Source organism: Calypte anna, chromosome 1, assembly GCF_003957555.1.
Source record: "Calypte anna isolate BGI_N300 chromosome 1, bCalAnn1_v1.p, whole genome shotgun sequence".
Taxonomy (NCBI): domain Eukaryota; kingdom Metazoa; phylum Chordata; class Aves; order Apodiformes; family Trochilidae; genus Calypte; species Calypte anna.
The window spans coordinates 177,607,001-177,619,281 of NC_044244.1; the positions used below are offsets into that span (position 1 = coordinate 177,607,001).

The 12,281-nt window shown below is 50.7% G+C and overlaps 1 protein-coding gene across 1 annotated transcript; it reads right to left on the bottom strand.

The window, feature by feature from the left end:
- Positions 1-3,246: 3,246 nt before the first annotated feature.
- On the bottom strand, positions 3,247-8,002 carry PDX1 (pancreatic and duodenal homeobox 1). Its single transcript, XM_008494915.2, is given in 2 exon segments — positions 3,247-4,218; positions 7,480-8,002. Coding segments are annotated over 2 exon segments (912 nt in total). The 3' UTR covers positions 3,247-3,829.
- Between the last annotated feature and the right edge of the window lie 4,279 nt (positions 8,003-12,281).

Genomic DNA, 12,281 nt, shown 5'->3' on the forward strand with positions numbered 1-12,281 from the left:
GCCCTTGATTTGGTGACCATTGTAGGGCAGGCATCCCATCTGTGGTTGCACTTCAAAGCACAGAAGACTTTCTGAGCAATATTTCTTCTCTGAGCCTTTGACATCTCTCCTCAGCCATGGCCATGGCCATGGCAGCAGCAGCAACCACAGAGAGAGAGGTAGCTTCAGGGGGTGACTGGAAAGACTCACACCTCAGGTTAAACCACAGCTTTCAGAATTGATTTATAGGCATAATTATTCATACATGGAGGGATTATCAGGAAAATGTATGGGTTTGGAAAAGAGGAGACAAGCACAGTACCCTAATCCTACCTTTCCTATGGCTATTCCTGTGGGGTCCTGGAGTGTGGTCCTGTATATGGGAGTTTAGTAAAGCAGGAGTGAGCATGGGCTGGGGAGGGAGACTCTGCTTCCCTCCCTTGAGCATTAGCCAAAGGGTGGTGATAGCAAGGCCCCAGCAGGGGCTGCAGGATGTGGCCTCCCAGATGGCAGCAAACCAGCAACATTTTCATGGCATGATCTGTTCTGTGTGTGACAGCAGATCTCAGCTTCTGGCCAGGGTTTGCCTAGCTGTGTGCCCTTGGGAATATGAGAAGCTCAGTCCTGTTTGGGGAAAGAAGAGGCCATTAAATACTTTCTGCCTTGTGGTCCTTCATGTAATAAGTTAGTAGCAGAGTAGGGAAGAAGCAGAGAGGAAAGCTTTCACTGCAGTACTGGGAGATGTACCTGAGCAAACCAGTAAAGGTGTTGCCTGTGCAAAGTTGCTTCAAGACCTGCAACTTCACTGTCTTCCCCTGGAGCCCTACATGGAACTGATATCACCATTGTCCCTGGTGCTGTGAATTCCCATTATAGGGTGCATCCAGGGAGTGGAAAACTACCCTGAATCTTGCTTAGTTTTCTTTAAAATAATTAATACTGAATATATATGATTTCTGAGGACCTCTCACACATGTACCTGAAGGGCTTGGGTATTGCTGGAGAAGGAAATCAAAGACATCCCACACTTTTCATGCTATGCCTACTTGTAAAATTAGGATTTTTAGAATGTCTTGTGAAAACCATATTCTAGGGTTAATTGTGGTTAAATATAAATTATGAACTATTTAGTAATATAATTTATGAAGTATTCCATAAGGAAGGGTGTCTCCTAGGAAAAAATGAATATGTCTGGACAACTGGGTTTTGTGAGATGCCATAGTAAAAGAACTCTAGAAGCAAAGAACCCTCCATATCATCCTTGCCTTTCCCCAGCACGGTGCAGGGCTGCCTGATCTGACAGGTGAAAGTTACCATGAATCTTTTCCTCTACAAGATCCCAGAACTGTCTTGTTAACGCTATTTTTTCATTGATGCAGCTGTAAAAAGCATGAGTACGTGTAAGTGCTAAACCTATAAACCATGTCAATTCTTTGAAGAAAAAGATTTTTCTCCATAAAACTAAACCATGCAGGTCTGATTCTTCTCTCATTCTTAAAAATCCTTGCCTCTGTGGTTAAACAATTCCTATCAATTCTGCAACTTCTCCATTTTTTGAGCACCGCACGGAGAAAATTGAAACTGGATGTGTGATGCAAGAGAAAGGACCTACAAAGTTTCATACACCATGTGCTCTTTACCCAGGGCAATGTGCTGTACAAATTATAGCAGAAAATCTTAGTATTTTGTATCTTAGACTTTTTTTTTTTTTTAAGCTATAGCTATTTTTATAGCAGCTTCTGACTTGCAACTTCAGTGTCAGACATCGTAAAAAGTACGTGGAAATTGCTTCACTGTGTATGTCCAATGACAAGCTGATGCTAATAAACAGTGACTGGAATTGCTGAGGTTTAAATATTGCTTTATGATCCCCAGAAGTTTGAGAAATGTTACTTTAATTAGTACAGTGCTTTGCTTTTTAAGCAGAACAGCTTTATTTGAATTTTGCTCATATAATCATTAGTAAAGTTTTCACTCATTGACTGCCTTTTGATGAGTAAGGATATGTAGGCTTGGATGACAGATTTCTCAAGCAACTTGGAGGGAAAACCTCCCTGTTCGCACACACATCTTAATGCCCCCAAAGGAAAGAAAAGCAACAGACAAATTACACCTTCAGAGCAAGTCTCCACCTTATTGTTAAAAGTCTCATGTAAGGTGGAGAAAACCCAAAGATTGTGGCAAGCTGCTTCCCCTCCCCTCGCCTTCAGCCTAAGGACTGGGAACATCCTCTGTCCAGGGTGGGACAGACTCTCCTCTTTCCGTGGTACTCCCAGGCCCACAACCCCGGGACGGACTGTGGCGGTCCCCGAGGGATGCTCGAGGGGCAGCTGCTGCCGGGGGTAGGTCCTGAGCCTCTCCATCGAAGAGAGGAAAGAGATCCGCCTGAAACACAGCAAACCCGGGCACCTGCTGCTTCTTCCGCTCCTCTATTCTCTGTTTCTAATTAGGGTGTGATTTTTTTTTCCCTCTTAACTGAAATTCCGACAATGTTTTGGACGGTCACTGGAACAGCTCTTTTCATTTATACAAAATGCCCGTTGTCACAGTTGTCGCGAAGGAGTAGAGCTTTCTGGCAGTACACGGCCAGAGGCTGAAGAGAAGGCGGGCTGGGTTGGGACTGCCGAATTCGTCTTGAATTTCGGGAGTCTTCAAAAAACAGGCACCAGCGCCCGACAGCTCCTCGGGAGACAGCCGGCTCCAAACCTTTGCCGGGATGTAAAGAATAAAACAGAATAAAACCATGCAAATAGTCACACTGGGACTGAAGCTTGAGCTGTAGGGGTGCTGTTCTTCTTTCCCAGGCAGAGTCCAAGGTTGCGGGAGAGAAGGAAGAAAGCCAGGAGCTTTACCTCAAAAGAAAATATCCTTGAGAGCAGCCCTGTCCCGTCGGACACTGCCCGCTCTCGGCCCGCAGGCCGATCTACCTCTGTCTCCGGTCGGAGATCAGCCTCGTATTTTGTGCCGCATCCTCGGCTTTTCAGCCACCCCCAGAGGAGGCGAGCGGAGCCCTGCGCGCCGCGGAGCCCCGCCGAGGACCACTGACAGCAGCAGCTTCTCCAGCAGCCACTGGCCAAGGAGGGTGAGGATCTGGCGGCCTGTGCCGGTCATCGGGAGGCGGTCGTCGAGCGAGGCATATACTGCCTGAAGAACACTCGGGCTTTTTTTCTTCTTCTTAGTTTTTTTAATTTTTTTTGGGGGGGGGAGGGGGGGAGTGGGGTTTGTTTGGTTTTTGGGTTTGTTTTTTCTTGGGGGGGGGGGGGGAGGGTGATATCTCAAAGGCAAAACAAACTAGGTTACTCTTTACAAAGAAATGAGTATTAGTCCTGGGGGAGTCCTCGGTAAACTCGATGCCCCAGGGCCTCTGGAAGGGACGGCGGAGTACCGGCCCGGAAAAGGTTTGGGGTCCTCGGCTTGTGCAGGGCCGAGTACGGTGGGACTCGGCTCAGAACCGGGCAGCCACCAGCGGTCAGGCAGCCTGCTCTCGCTTTTCCTCCGATTTCCAGGCCTCTGAGTGCACCCGGGGTTGTACACACCGTCGGTGGCCGCTCGAGATCCGCCTTCCCCGGGGGAAGGTGCCCCGGAAGTCCCGCTGCGGTGCGGGGTGACCGGGAGGAGATGTTCGGGGTGTCGTCCATTCCGGCGGCTCTCTGAGGCTTCTTCAGGCCCTGCGGCTCGCAGCAAATCTCTCCTTGCTACAGCCGAAAAGCTTTCACTTATATTTTTCAGGACGGGACTTTCGGACTCTTTCCTGAGTCACCCCGGGGGAAGGCGGGCGAGGGTCGGCCACGGCACAGTACGGCGGCGGGGAGCTGGAGCCTCTGTCTCGTTGGCCCGGGCTCTCCGCGGCTCACCGAGAGTCCTGCTGCCTTCTGGGGGCGAGGCTGGAGCCGAGAAGGTCTCTGGAGGCCCCCGAAGGCAGGTTGCCTGGGGGGCACGGGGGGAGATCCTCCTTGCCCTGCAGCTCCCCGGAGGACACCACGCAGTCTTGGTCGGGGTCGTTGCTGTTTCCCGCCCCTCGCTTTTTGTCCTCTTCCTTTTTCCACTTCATGCGCCGGTTTTGGAACCAGATCTTGATGTGCCTCTCGGTCAAGTTCAACATGACAGCCAGCTCCACCCGCCGGGGCCTGGAAATGTACTTGTTGAAAAGAAACTCCTTCTCCAGCTCCAGCAGTTGCGCCCGGGTGTATGCCGTCCTTGTCCGCTTGTTCTCCTCCTGCTCCACCACGTAGGATCCCCCTGGAGAAAAGGAACAGTCAGTCCTGACCCTCCCGGCTGTTCCCTCGGGATGTCCCCTCACCCGCGCACATCTCAGGGGACACACAGGGGAGAAAGAAGTCGGGTGAGGGGACGGCCTCGGGGAGACCCTCAGCCGAGCACAGAGACGGTGCTGGTGGTAGCTGTGAGGACTGCTGCTATTTTATTTTATAATATTTAATATTTGTTGTAATTATTTATTCGAGGTTTGCAGGGAAATGCTGTCCCTCAAACAGGAGAAAACTCAAGCCCCACAGTTGTGTGAGAAAGCTCCAAAGGAACCAGGCCTGGCAAGCGTGAAAAAGATTCATGAAGTAGAATTAAAGAATAAATTAAAAAAATTAAATAATAAAAATAGGAGGAGAGGAAGAAGAAGAAGAAGAAGAAGAAGAAGAAGAAGAAGAAGAAGAAGAAGAAGAAGAAGAAGAAGAAGAAGAAGAAGAAGAAGAAGAAGAAGAAGAAGAAGAAGAAGAAGAAGAAGAAGAAGAAGAAGAAGAAGAAGAAGAAGAGAAAATCCATAAAAAACCCTCAAATCGAACAATATCGAAAAAAAATTTTTAAAAATTGGTTTTAAAAAGCCACCAAAAAAAGAGCAATAACAACAAAAAGGTTAGTTTTCTTGTGTGCCATACACGCAGAAGCAAGAAACCAAAATCTCGTTATAAAAACAAATGAAAATATCCCACCACCCCAGTGAATGACCCGGAGGAGCAGCCATCCTGCCAGGGCAGGTCCCGCAGGTGGTGGCGGTGGGTTCCCGGGAGAGGGATTCTTCCCGACGGGTCCTCGGATGCGGACTCCATCCTTTACACAGGCCGTAAAATAAGTGGAGAGACATTTCACGGAGCAGGAGGTTGAGGGACATGTGGAGCGACCCGGGATATCGTCACCGAACAGCCTTTAGTACACGGAGGCTTCTCCTGGACCCCCGTGGGAGTCAAGGGGGAGGGGGCCGGGAGAGGCTCAAGGGCCGTGACTGCATCCCCCGCGTTTCTACAGGTTGGTGAAACTTTGGGTCTCTCGCTCTCGGAAAACATGGTGGGATCGCCATACTCAGGGCGACCGCCACCATCCCGCGGGGGCACCGAGGCGCCGGTGACACCGGTGGAGGCAGCGAGAGGGGTCGGAGATGAACACGGCAGCCCACGGCCGCTGCTGGCCCAGTACGCTTTTGGTGCTGGTATCATTGGTAGGACACGGTGGTTTTGAGAACCATATGGAATTAGCAACTTCAATAGAGAGCTGCGCGCGTCTCCTGCCTCTCATATTCCTGTTCCCATGATTTCATATATGATGTTCATAGATATAAACCTATTACTATAAAGTCTGTATGTGTATATATACATTAATATATATTAAAATAGATGTATATAAATTAAAATGTTTATAAATACAAGTTAGTGTGTATACCCCTATGTAGATATGCATTGAAATACATGCTAAAATAAATGTATATGCATTTAAAATGCTTATAAATATAAACCTATGCACACACTCGTATGTATGTATAGATCTGAAAAAAATATTCTGCTATGGTGAAGTAAACCCATGGGGTCGGGAGGCTGAACATGGTTGTTCTGTCCTCCTGGGACCCGGGACTCACGGGACGAGCTTCCCGCCGTGCCCTGCCTGCAGGACGGGCCGAGCCCCGGAACCCGACCGGCGTCCACGGGCGGCCCTGCAGGTGGTTGAATTCGGAGCTGGGCACGGCCGGCGGTACCGGGCCGGGCTCGGGGGCGGCCTCTCTGGGCGCCTTTCCATGACATTAAAATCGCGAAGCTCCTCAGAATCCGGGAATGCCTAAATGCCAAGGGTTTCAATTTTAAAAAACACATCCTTAGGATATATACACTTTGCAATGTGGATCGAGCAAATAAACCGGGGTTTGGCGACGAGCGTTGTGCACGGTGCTGACCGCTCCATCCGGGCGTGCACCGTGCACCCGCGTCAGGAACAGCTCTGTCTGCGTGTGTCCACACACTGCCCGTGCACTGCCGGGGGAGGGGCTGGGGACAGCAGGGAAGGTTTTTCGGCTTTTATGCGAAAAGTATACTTTTTTGCTGCGGGCTTTGTCACTCCTCAGGTACAGGAGACAGAGGAAAAACAAAAAGGATCGTTTGAGAGTTGGCTTTTTTTTTTTTTTTCCTTCTCCAAATTCATTCAGCACAAGGAAAATGGTCTCCTTTTCTTCCCCACTCCCCCTGAATAATCCCTGCCCTCGAGTCCGCGTCGTGGGGCAGCGCTCCTCTCCCCTCCCAGGCGGATGCGGCTCAGTGGGGTTTTGGAACCCCCATCTTACTTCATGCAATTCCCAAACTATTTCACTTTTGATTTTAATACTCCAGTTCTTTCTTCAACTGTCTATTTGAACAAAGCCATTAATATAATATTTGCCGTATAGGCGTGACGAAGGCGCAGGACACGATAACATTGTGCAGGCAGAGACAGAAATATTGTTGGGCAGCGGAACTTTGTGCCTAGATAGTTTTTTCCCTTCGCTGGCAGCTCTGTTTCGTTTATGCATTGTTTCACCAGACATGGGTTTTCATTTGGAAAGGTGCAATTGCAGTTATAACCCATCGGGAAGCAGGAGTGGGTGGGATAGAGGGGCCGGGAGGGAAGATGGGCTCTGCCGTCCCGAATTGCCTGGAGGGCAGCGAGGCGGGACAAGGAAGCTTCCCGGATTTTGGGGGGCTGATCCCGGGCTCCAAGGTCCCCTCCGGGACGCCGGTAGCAGGGCTGTGCCCAGACCTTGCAGCCCTGCCTGCCTGCCGCTTCCCCTCCCGCTTCACCCTGCGGTGTCTCCGCGCCCCCGGCCTCGCACTGCGCCGCCCCGGCTCCTGCGCGGAGCCCACCGCAACAGGGAAGAAGCTGCGCCGCCGAGTCCCTCTGTTCTATGGGATGGCAGCCCCCGGGGAGTCTTTTGAACGTGGCCCCGACTTGGCGAGAATTAGTTAACTGGTATGAAAAAAAAAATTGCTCTGGGCTTGAGCAGCGCTGGGCGCGGCGAGCCCACCGGCAGGTACCAGAGGGCCGGCTCTCACTCCGGCGTTCAACAAGAAGGTAGCAGCCCCAGAGCAGTTGGTTTTGAGGAGCTGGCAGAGAAGGATCGTTCCAGGAAACAACCCTCCAGGACCTGTCCACGCTACCCTCGAGCGGCGGGGCAGGGCTGCCACTGGGGAGGGCTCCTGAATGCCGAGAGGGAGAAGCGGGGGAGCGGCAAAGGGAGGTGGCGGGGCTTACCTGCCCACTGTCCTTTCCAGGAGTGCGATTTGGTAGACTTCATCCAGGCGAAAGGCACCTGCATGCGGGGCTCCTCTATGGATCCCGTGTCCGTTCCCTCTGCGAAAGGCAGTGCGTCCTGGTGAGGAGGAAGATGAGGGTGATGGTGGTGATGAAGATGAGAGACCCCGGCATCCTCTGTGATGGGGGGCACCTCGTAAGGTGAAATGTCTGGTGGGCTGCCTTGCTCGAGAGCCCCCAAGGCGCTGGAGTAAGGAGTCTGCTGCTGCCTGCCCATGTACAAACAGGCGGGGGGGCTGGGGTTGTAATCCTGCGCCTGGGCTCTCTGAAAGGCACACGACTCCTTGTAGAGCTGCGCCGAGGCGTAATACTGCTCCTCGGTGTTCATGGCGAGCGGGGTGGGGGGTCTCGCAGGTTAAGGACACATAGGGCTGCTCCCGCTCCCGGCGGCCGGGATGCCTCTTTGACAGCTCGCCGCCCCGTCGGGCCCCACCGCCCTGCCCGGCTCCCGCTGCCTCCCCATAGGCGCCGCTCCCCCCACGTGAGCCCTCCCGTAGCCCTCCGGGGCGGGGCGCGACCCATAAGAGGCCACCTGTGGTGGCCCCGGCCCTGCAGCCCCTCTTCCCCTACCCCTGAAGGTCCTAGGACACCCCTACCCCTCTGTGGCACGTCAGAGCGCCGCTCCTTTGGGTTCAGGACCACCTCTGCAGGGGGCTTGCGAGGAAGGGCATGGGGTCGACATGCTCTAGAGTTCCAAGAGGGGTGGGACCCAAATTTATCCTTTCACCCCCACCCACCCCGCTTGCTCAGGTTTTGTTTATCCCCCTGCCCCCCGGGCACGGCCCTCGGGAAGGAGGTTTGTGGCTGCGAGGGCATCTCGGCTAGGGATACGGCTGTCAGGGGACAGGCAGGGTCACTCTCTCTCGGGGGACCTGTATGCCGGTGCCCCGAATGGAGGCGAGGACTCGTTTGCTGCCCGCTCTCCCCCTGTACGGTGGGATGCAACCGATGGGGACCACAATGCTATCACCAGAGCAAGCGATAGGCAGCGGATTGTTTGCCCAAGGGGTAAATTTGGGAGCCTTCACCGGGGCTTGGGCTGCAATGTGTTGACCCTCGGAGATAATCTGCTCCATGCTGGTGCTGGTTGACTTGGTGACGAGGCTATGAGCAGGCGGAGAGCTCCCGAAAGGGACAAAGATCATTTCCCTGCTTCCCCGCTCTCGGGACGGCTGCTGGTCTCTCCGGACTGGGGGCAGGCACTCTTCTGACCTGCCCGGCCCTCCTCTCACCGCTGCTTTCCCCGGCACTGGGACTCTGCTTCGGCCGCTGCTGATGCTCTAGCCAGCGGCTCCATCCAGGAACAGCACAGTGACTGGGTGGGGGATGAGGCTCGGCTGGGTCAGGTTAAACCCTCCTCGGCTAAGCCTGGTCCTGCTCGGCCCGGTCGGTGGTGATACATCTCCCGAGCAGACGTGAGCAGGAGGCTTTGGGTCTCTCACTCCTGCCCCTGGTTTCGTGGGGTTGTAAACCCCCCCAGTCCATTACACTTAAAATGAGTTTCCGCTCCGAACCCACGCGAGTTTCCCATCTCTTAGAAAGCACTCTGAGCCTTTGATTCAATATTGAGCCATTAAGCAATTGCTTTCCCAAGCCATTTAACAGCAGCTCTTATGGATAAATAAACAAAAAAGGCTGTAAACCAATTATAGTGCGGATAGTGAAAAAGTATTTTATTAGCGGGAATTACCGATAGCCATCAGTGCTCCTCGGGCTCCCTCTGCCCAGCTCTCTCCCTCTCCATCCCCGTGCTCACCAGGCAGGTGGACAAACCCTTACCCGAGCACGCAGCCGGTGTGCAGCCCACTCAGCATCCTTATCGGTGGTCTCCCCACTGCTCAACACATCGGTGCCCGAGATGCCACCCCTGGGGTCATATGCAGGCACAGGTGTCCTTTGATCCGAAGATCTCTTGTGCACTGAAGCCAGCCTAGGACTCCCAGCGCCTTCCCCTGGGCTGGGGGCACAGAGATCTGTGCTCTGGAGCATTTAGAATCCCGGATTTTCCACAGGGAACCGGCACAGCAGAGACAAACAAATGTGGGGCCATAAAACCCAGAGCAAATTGATTCTTCTCCAGGGAGGACCATTACCCGATGTCTTAATGTGGTCCTCTCTCTATAACTAACGTTTCTAAACAGAGCAAATACTTCCTCCTCCAAAGCAAATGAATTTTGTATAATTTAGAGCTAATTCTCTTTCATTCTGCCTGCGTGAACAGGCGATAAGGGCACGCTTTGTGGTGCTAACAACAAGGCAGTGAGCTGCAGTGCAGGAAAAGGGCCTCGCTGGGTATCCCAGCACTGAAGACCCCAGCCAGGACCTTGAGGTGGAGATGTCCCACAGCAGAAGGGCCACGGGTTGATCAGATGAGCTGGACCAGAGCCTGAGCCCAGGGATCACCATTGCCATCCTTTTCCTGCAGTGTCATCACTGAGATTTGGCTGAAGAGCCCCCCTGCAGCTGTGTATCTCCAGGAAAAGCCTCTGAGCTATGTCTGGGTCCCACCATAGTGCCCACTTGGTGTGAGAAATGGGTGATGGAAGAGGTGGTGGGAATGATGGGAATGATCCTGCTCACATCAGAACCAGGCTCTGCAGACATGCTGCACCTACCCCAGGCAAAGATCCAGTGACCCCATATCCTCTCCCTAAATGATGGCCATACACATTGCCTCAGGCAGTTGTAGCAGGGTGTGCACATGGGATACTGCACTCAGATTTTCTCCCAAGATCCCAGAATTTTCCTCTCTAGGAACTTCCTGAGCTGTGTGGGTCTTATAGTCCTGAGTCGATTCCTCCAAATTTGAAGTCTCCCTCAAAGCTTTATGGAAACATTTTACTCCCCATCATATTGCAGAAAAGTGTTGCCCAGATTAACTGCTGCCATGTGAGACACTGCCACCCTTTGTTGACCTAGCACTTGTCTGCATTAAATCAGTTCTAATACTCCAACTGGAAGAGTCTTGATTTAGGTAGGCACGATACAAGAAATTAAAATGTGCAGCATTACCCCTTTAGTGCATATGTAGACCCTATGAGGCCAGCAGCACCTGAGCACTTTGCACAGTGAGCCCAGGAACCACTGCACACAGTTTCATCTCCCAGCTGGGAACTTCCTTTGCCCTGGCTCCCCAAGTCTCTGGTTTTGGCAGGCTTGTAGTGACAAGAAAACTGGCCATACTGAATCTATAGGTAATCATGCAAAGAAAAGATACAACCTGTTTATGCCAACTGATAAATGTACAATGGAATTTTTACCACTGAGACAGTGAAAACAAAAGTAAGGGACATGTTGCACACTTGAATAAATTGACAAGGGTTCAGTTAGATTCTCCTTCACTTTATAGCCTTAGCTGGATGTATGCTGCAGTTGAGTTGGAAGTCCTAGGCTTTACCTGTGGCGGCAGGTTTTTACAGGCCACAGGAACTCCCAAAGATCTTGGAGTTTCTATGGCTGCCATGTTCAGATCACCCAACTTCACCCACAGAGCTGGCTCTGTGTCTGCATTGTGTCTGATTCATGGACATCGTCACACAGTCAGTAATACAGTCATAGTTCATGATGAATGCAACCCCAGTAGACCCATGTTGTTCCGTCTAATGGCACTTTATTCCTCTGAGATTACTTTTCTGAAGTACCCAATGCTCCCATCAAAGCTGTTGTGAGAACCTACTTAGAACACAAACCCATGCAACCCATTAGTAATTCCATGAGATTAAACAAAAATGAACCCATGAATCTGTATCAGTAACAACAGATGACATTGGTAGCAGCAACACTAAGAACAGGCAGGTTGTAATTATGCTCAACACAAGGGCAGGAATTCGGATATTTGAGAATTACCAATTTGGATATTGGTAAGAAATGCTCTCGGTACTCAGCTGTTGCCATTCTACAGTAAGATCATACACTAGCCACACTGCAACACTTGAGTTGCCATATTAGATTCAAGTATGTTTTAAGGACTTGTTAAGATCTGATAACATTTCTCTAGCTTGGTGTTTGCTTGACACAGAAGAGGTTGTCTGCATACTTACTCTTATTCTGTATTATGTGAAGCCTGAAACTTTACAGTATAATATTGATGTGGCTGAATGCCCAGTGCTTTGAAAAACCAAGCCACATAATTAATGTGCTATCTATGTGGTCTTAAAATGTGTGCCAACATATACAACACGCCTTTTAAAATTCAATGGCATTTTCAATGATAGTGCCTCAAACAGTTAATTCAGAAACTTAATTTTATTCACAGTATTTTGAAAGTCTTACCCACTTCTTTCCCAATAGTGTCTGGCAGACATCACTGCAGGTTGTTGAGATCAGTGAAATGTAAAACCATCTGGACACAGTATTATTTCTTTTTCCATTGGAAAGGTGGCAGGAACATATTGTTTGGCTTTCAATGCAAATAATTCGTGAACCCCTACTAAATTAGTTCCCTTTCCTCTTATGCTAGTTGGCATCATTCTTCCCACCTCCCTGACTATCTAGAGTATAAAATAGTAAAGAGCATAGTTGAGTAACACTTACTTGTAGTAATCTGGTTTGATTTTTTATATCTGCATATTATTTAATAACTTCTCAGTGCTCAACCTTTGTTCCATATATACATCCACATGCACACAGAAAAGAAATATTGAAAGTGAGAGGAACATATCCATAATAATATATTTTTCTTTCTCACTTGTGCTCAAATCAACACAGAGAAACTGTATCCATGTGGAGAGACAGCAGTGGGA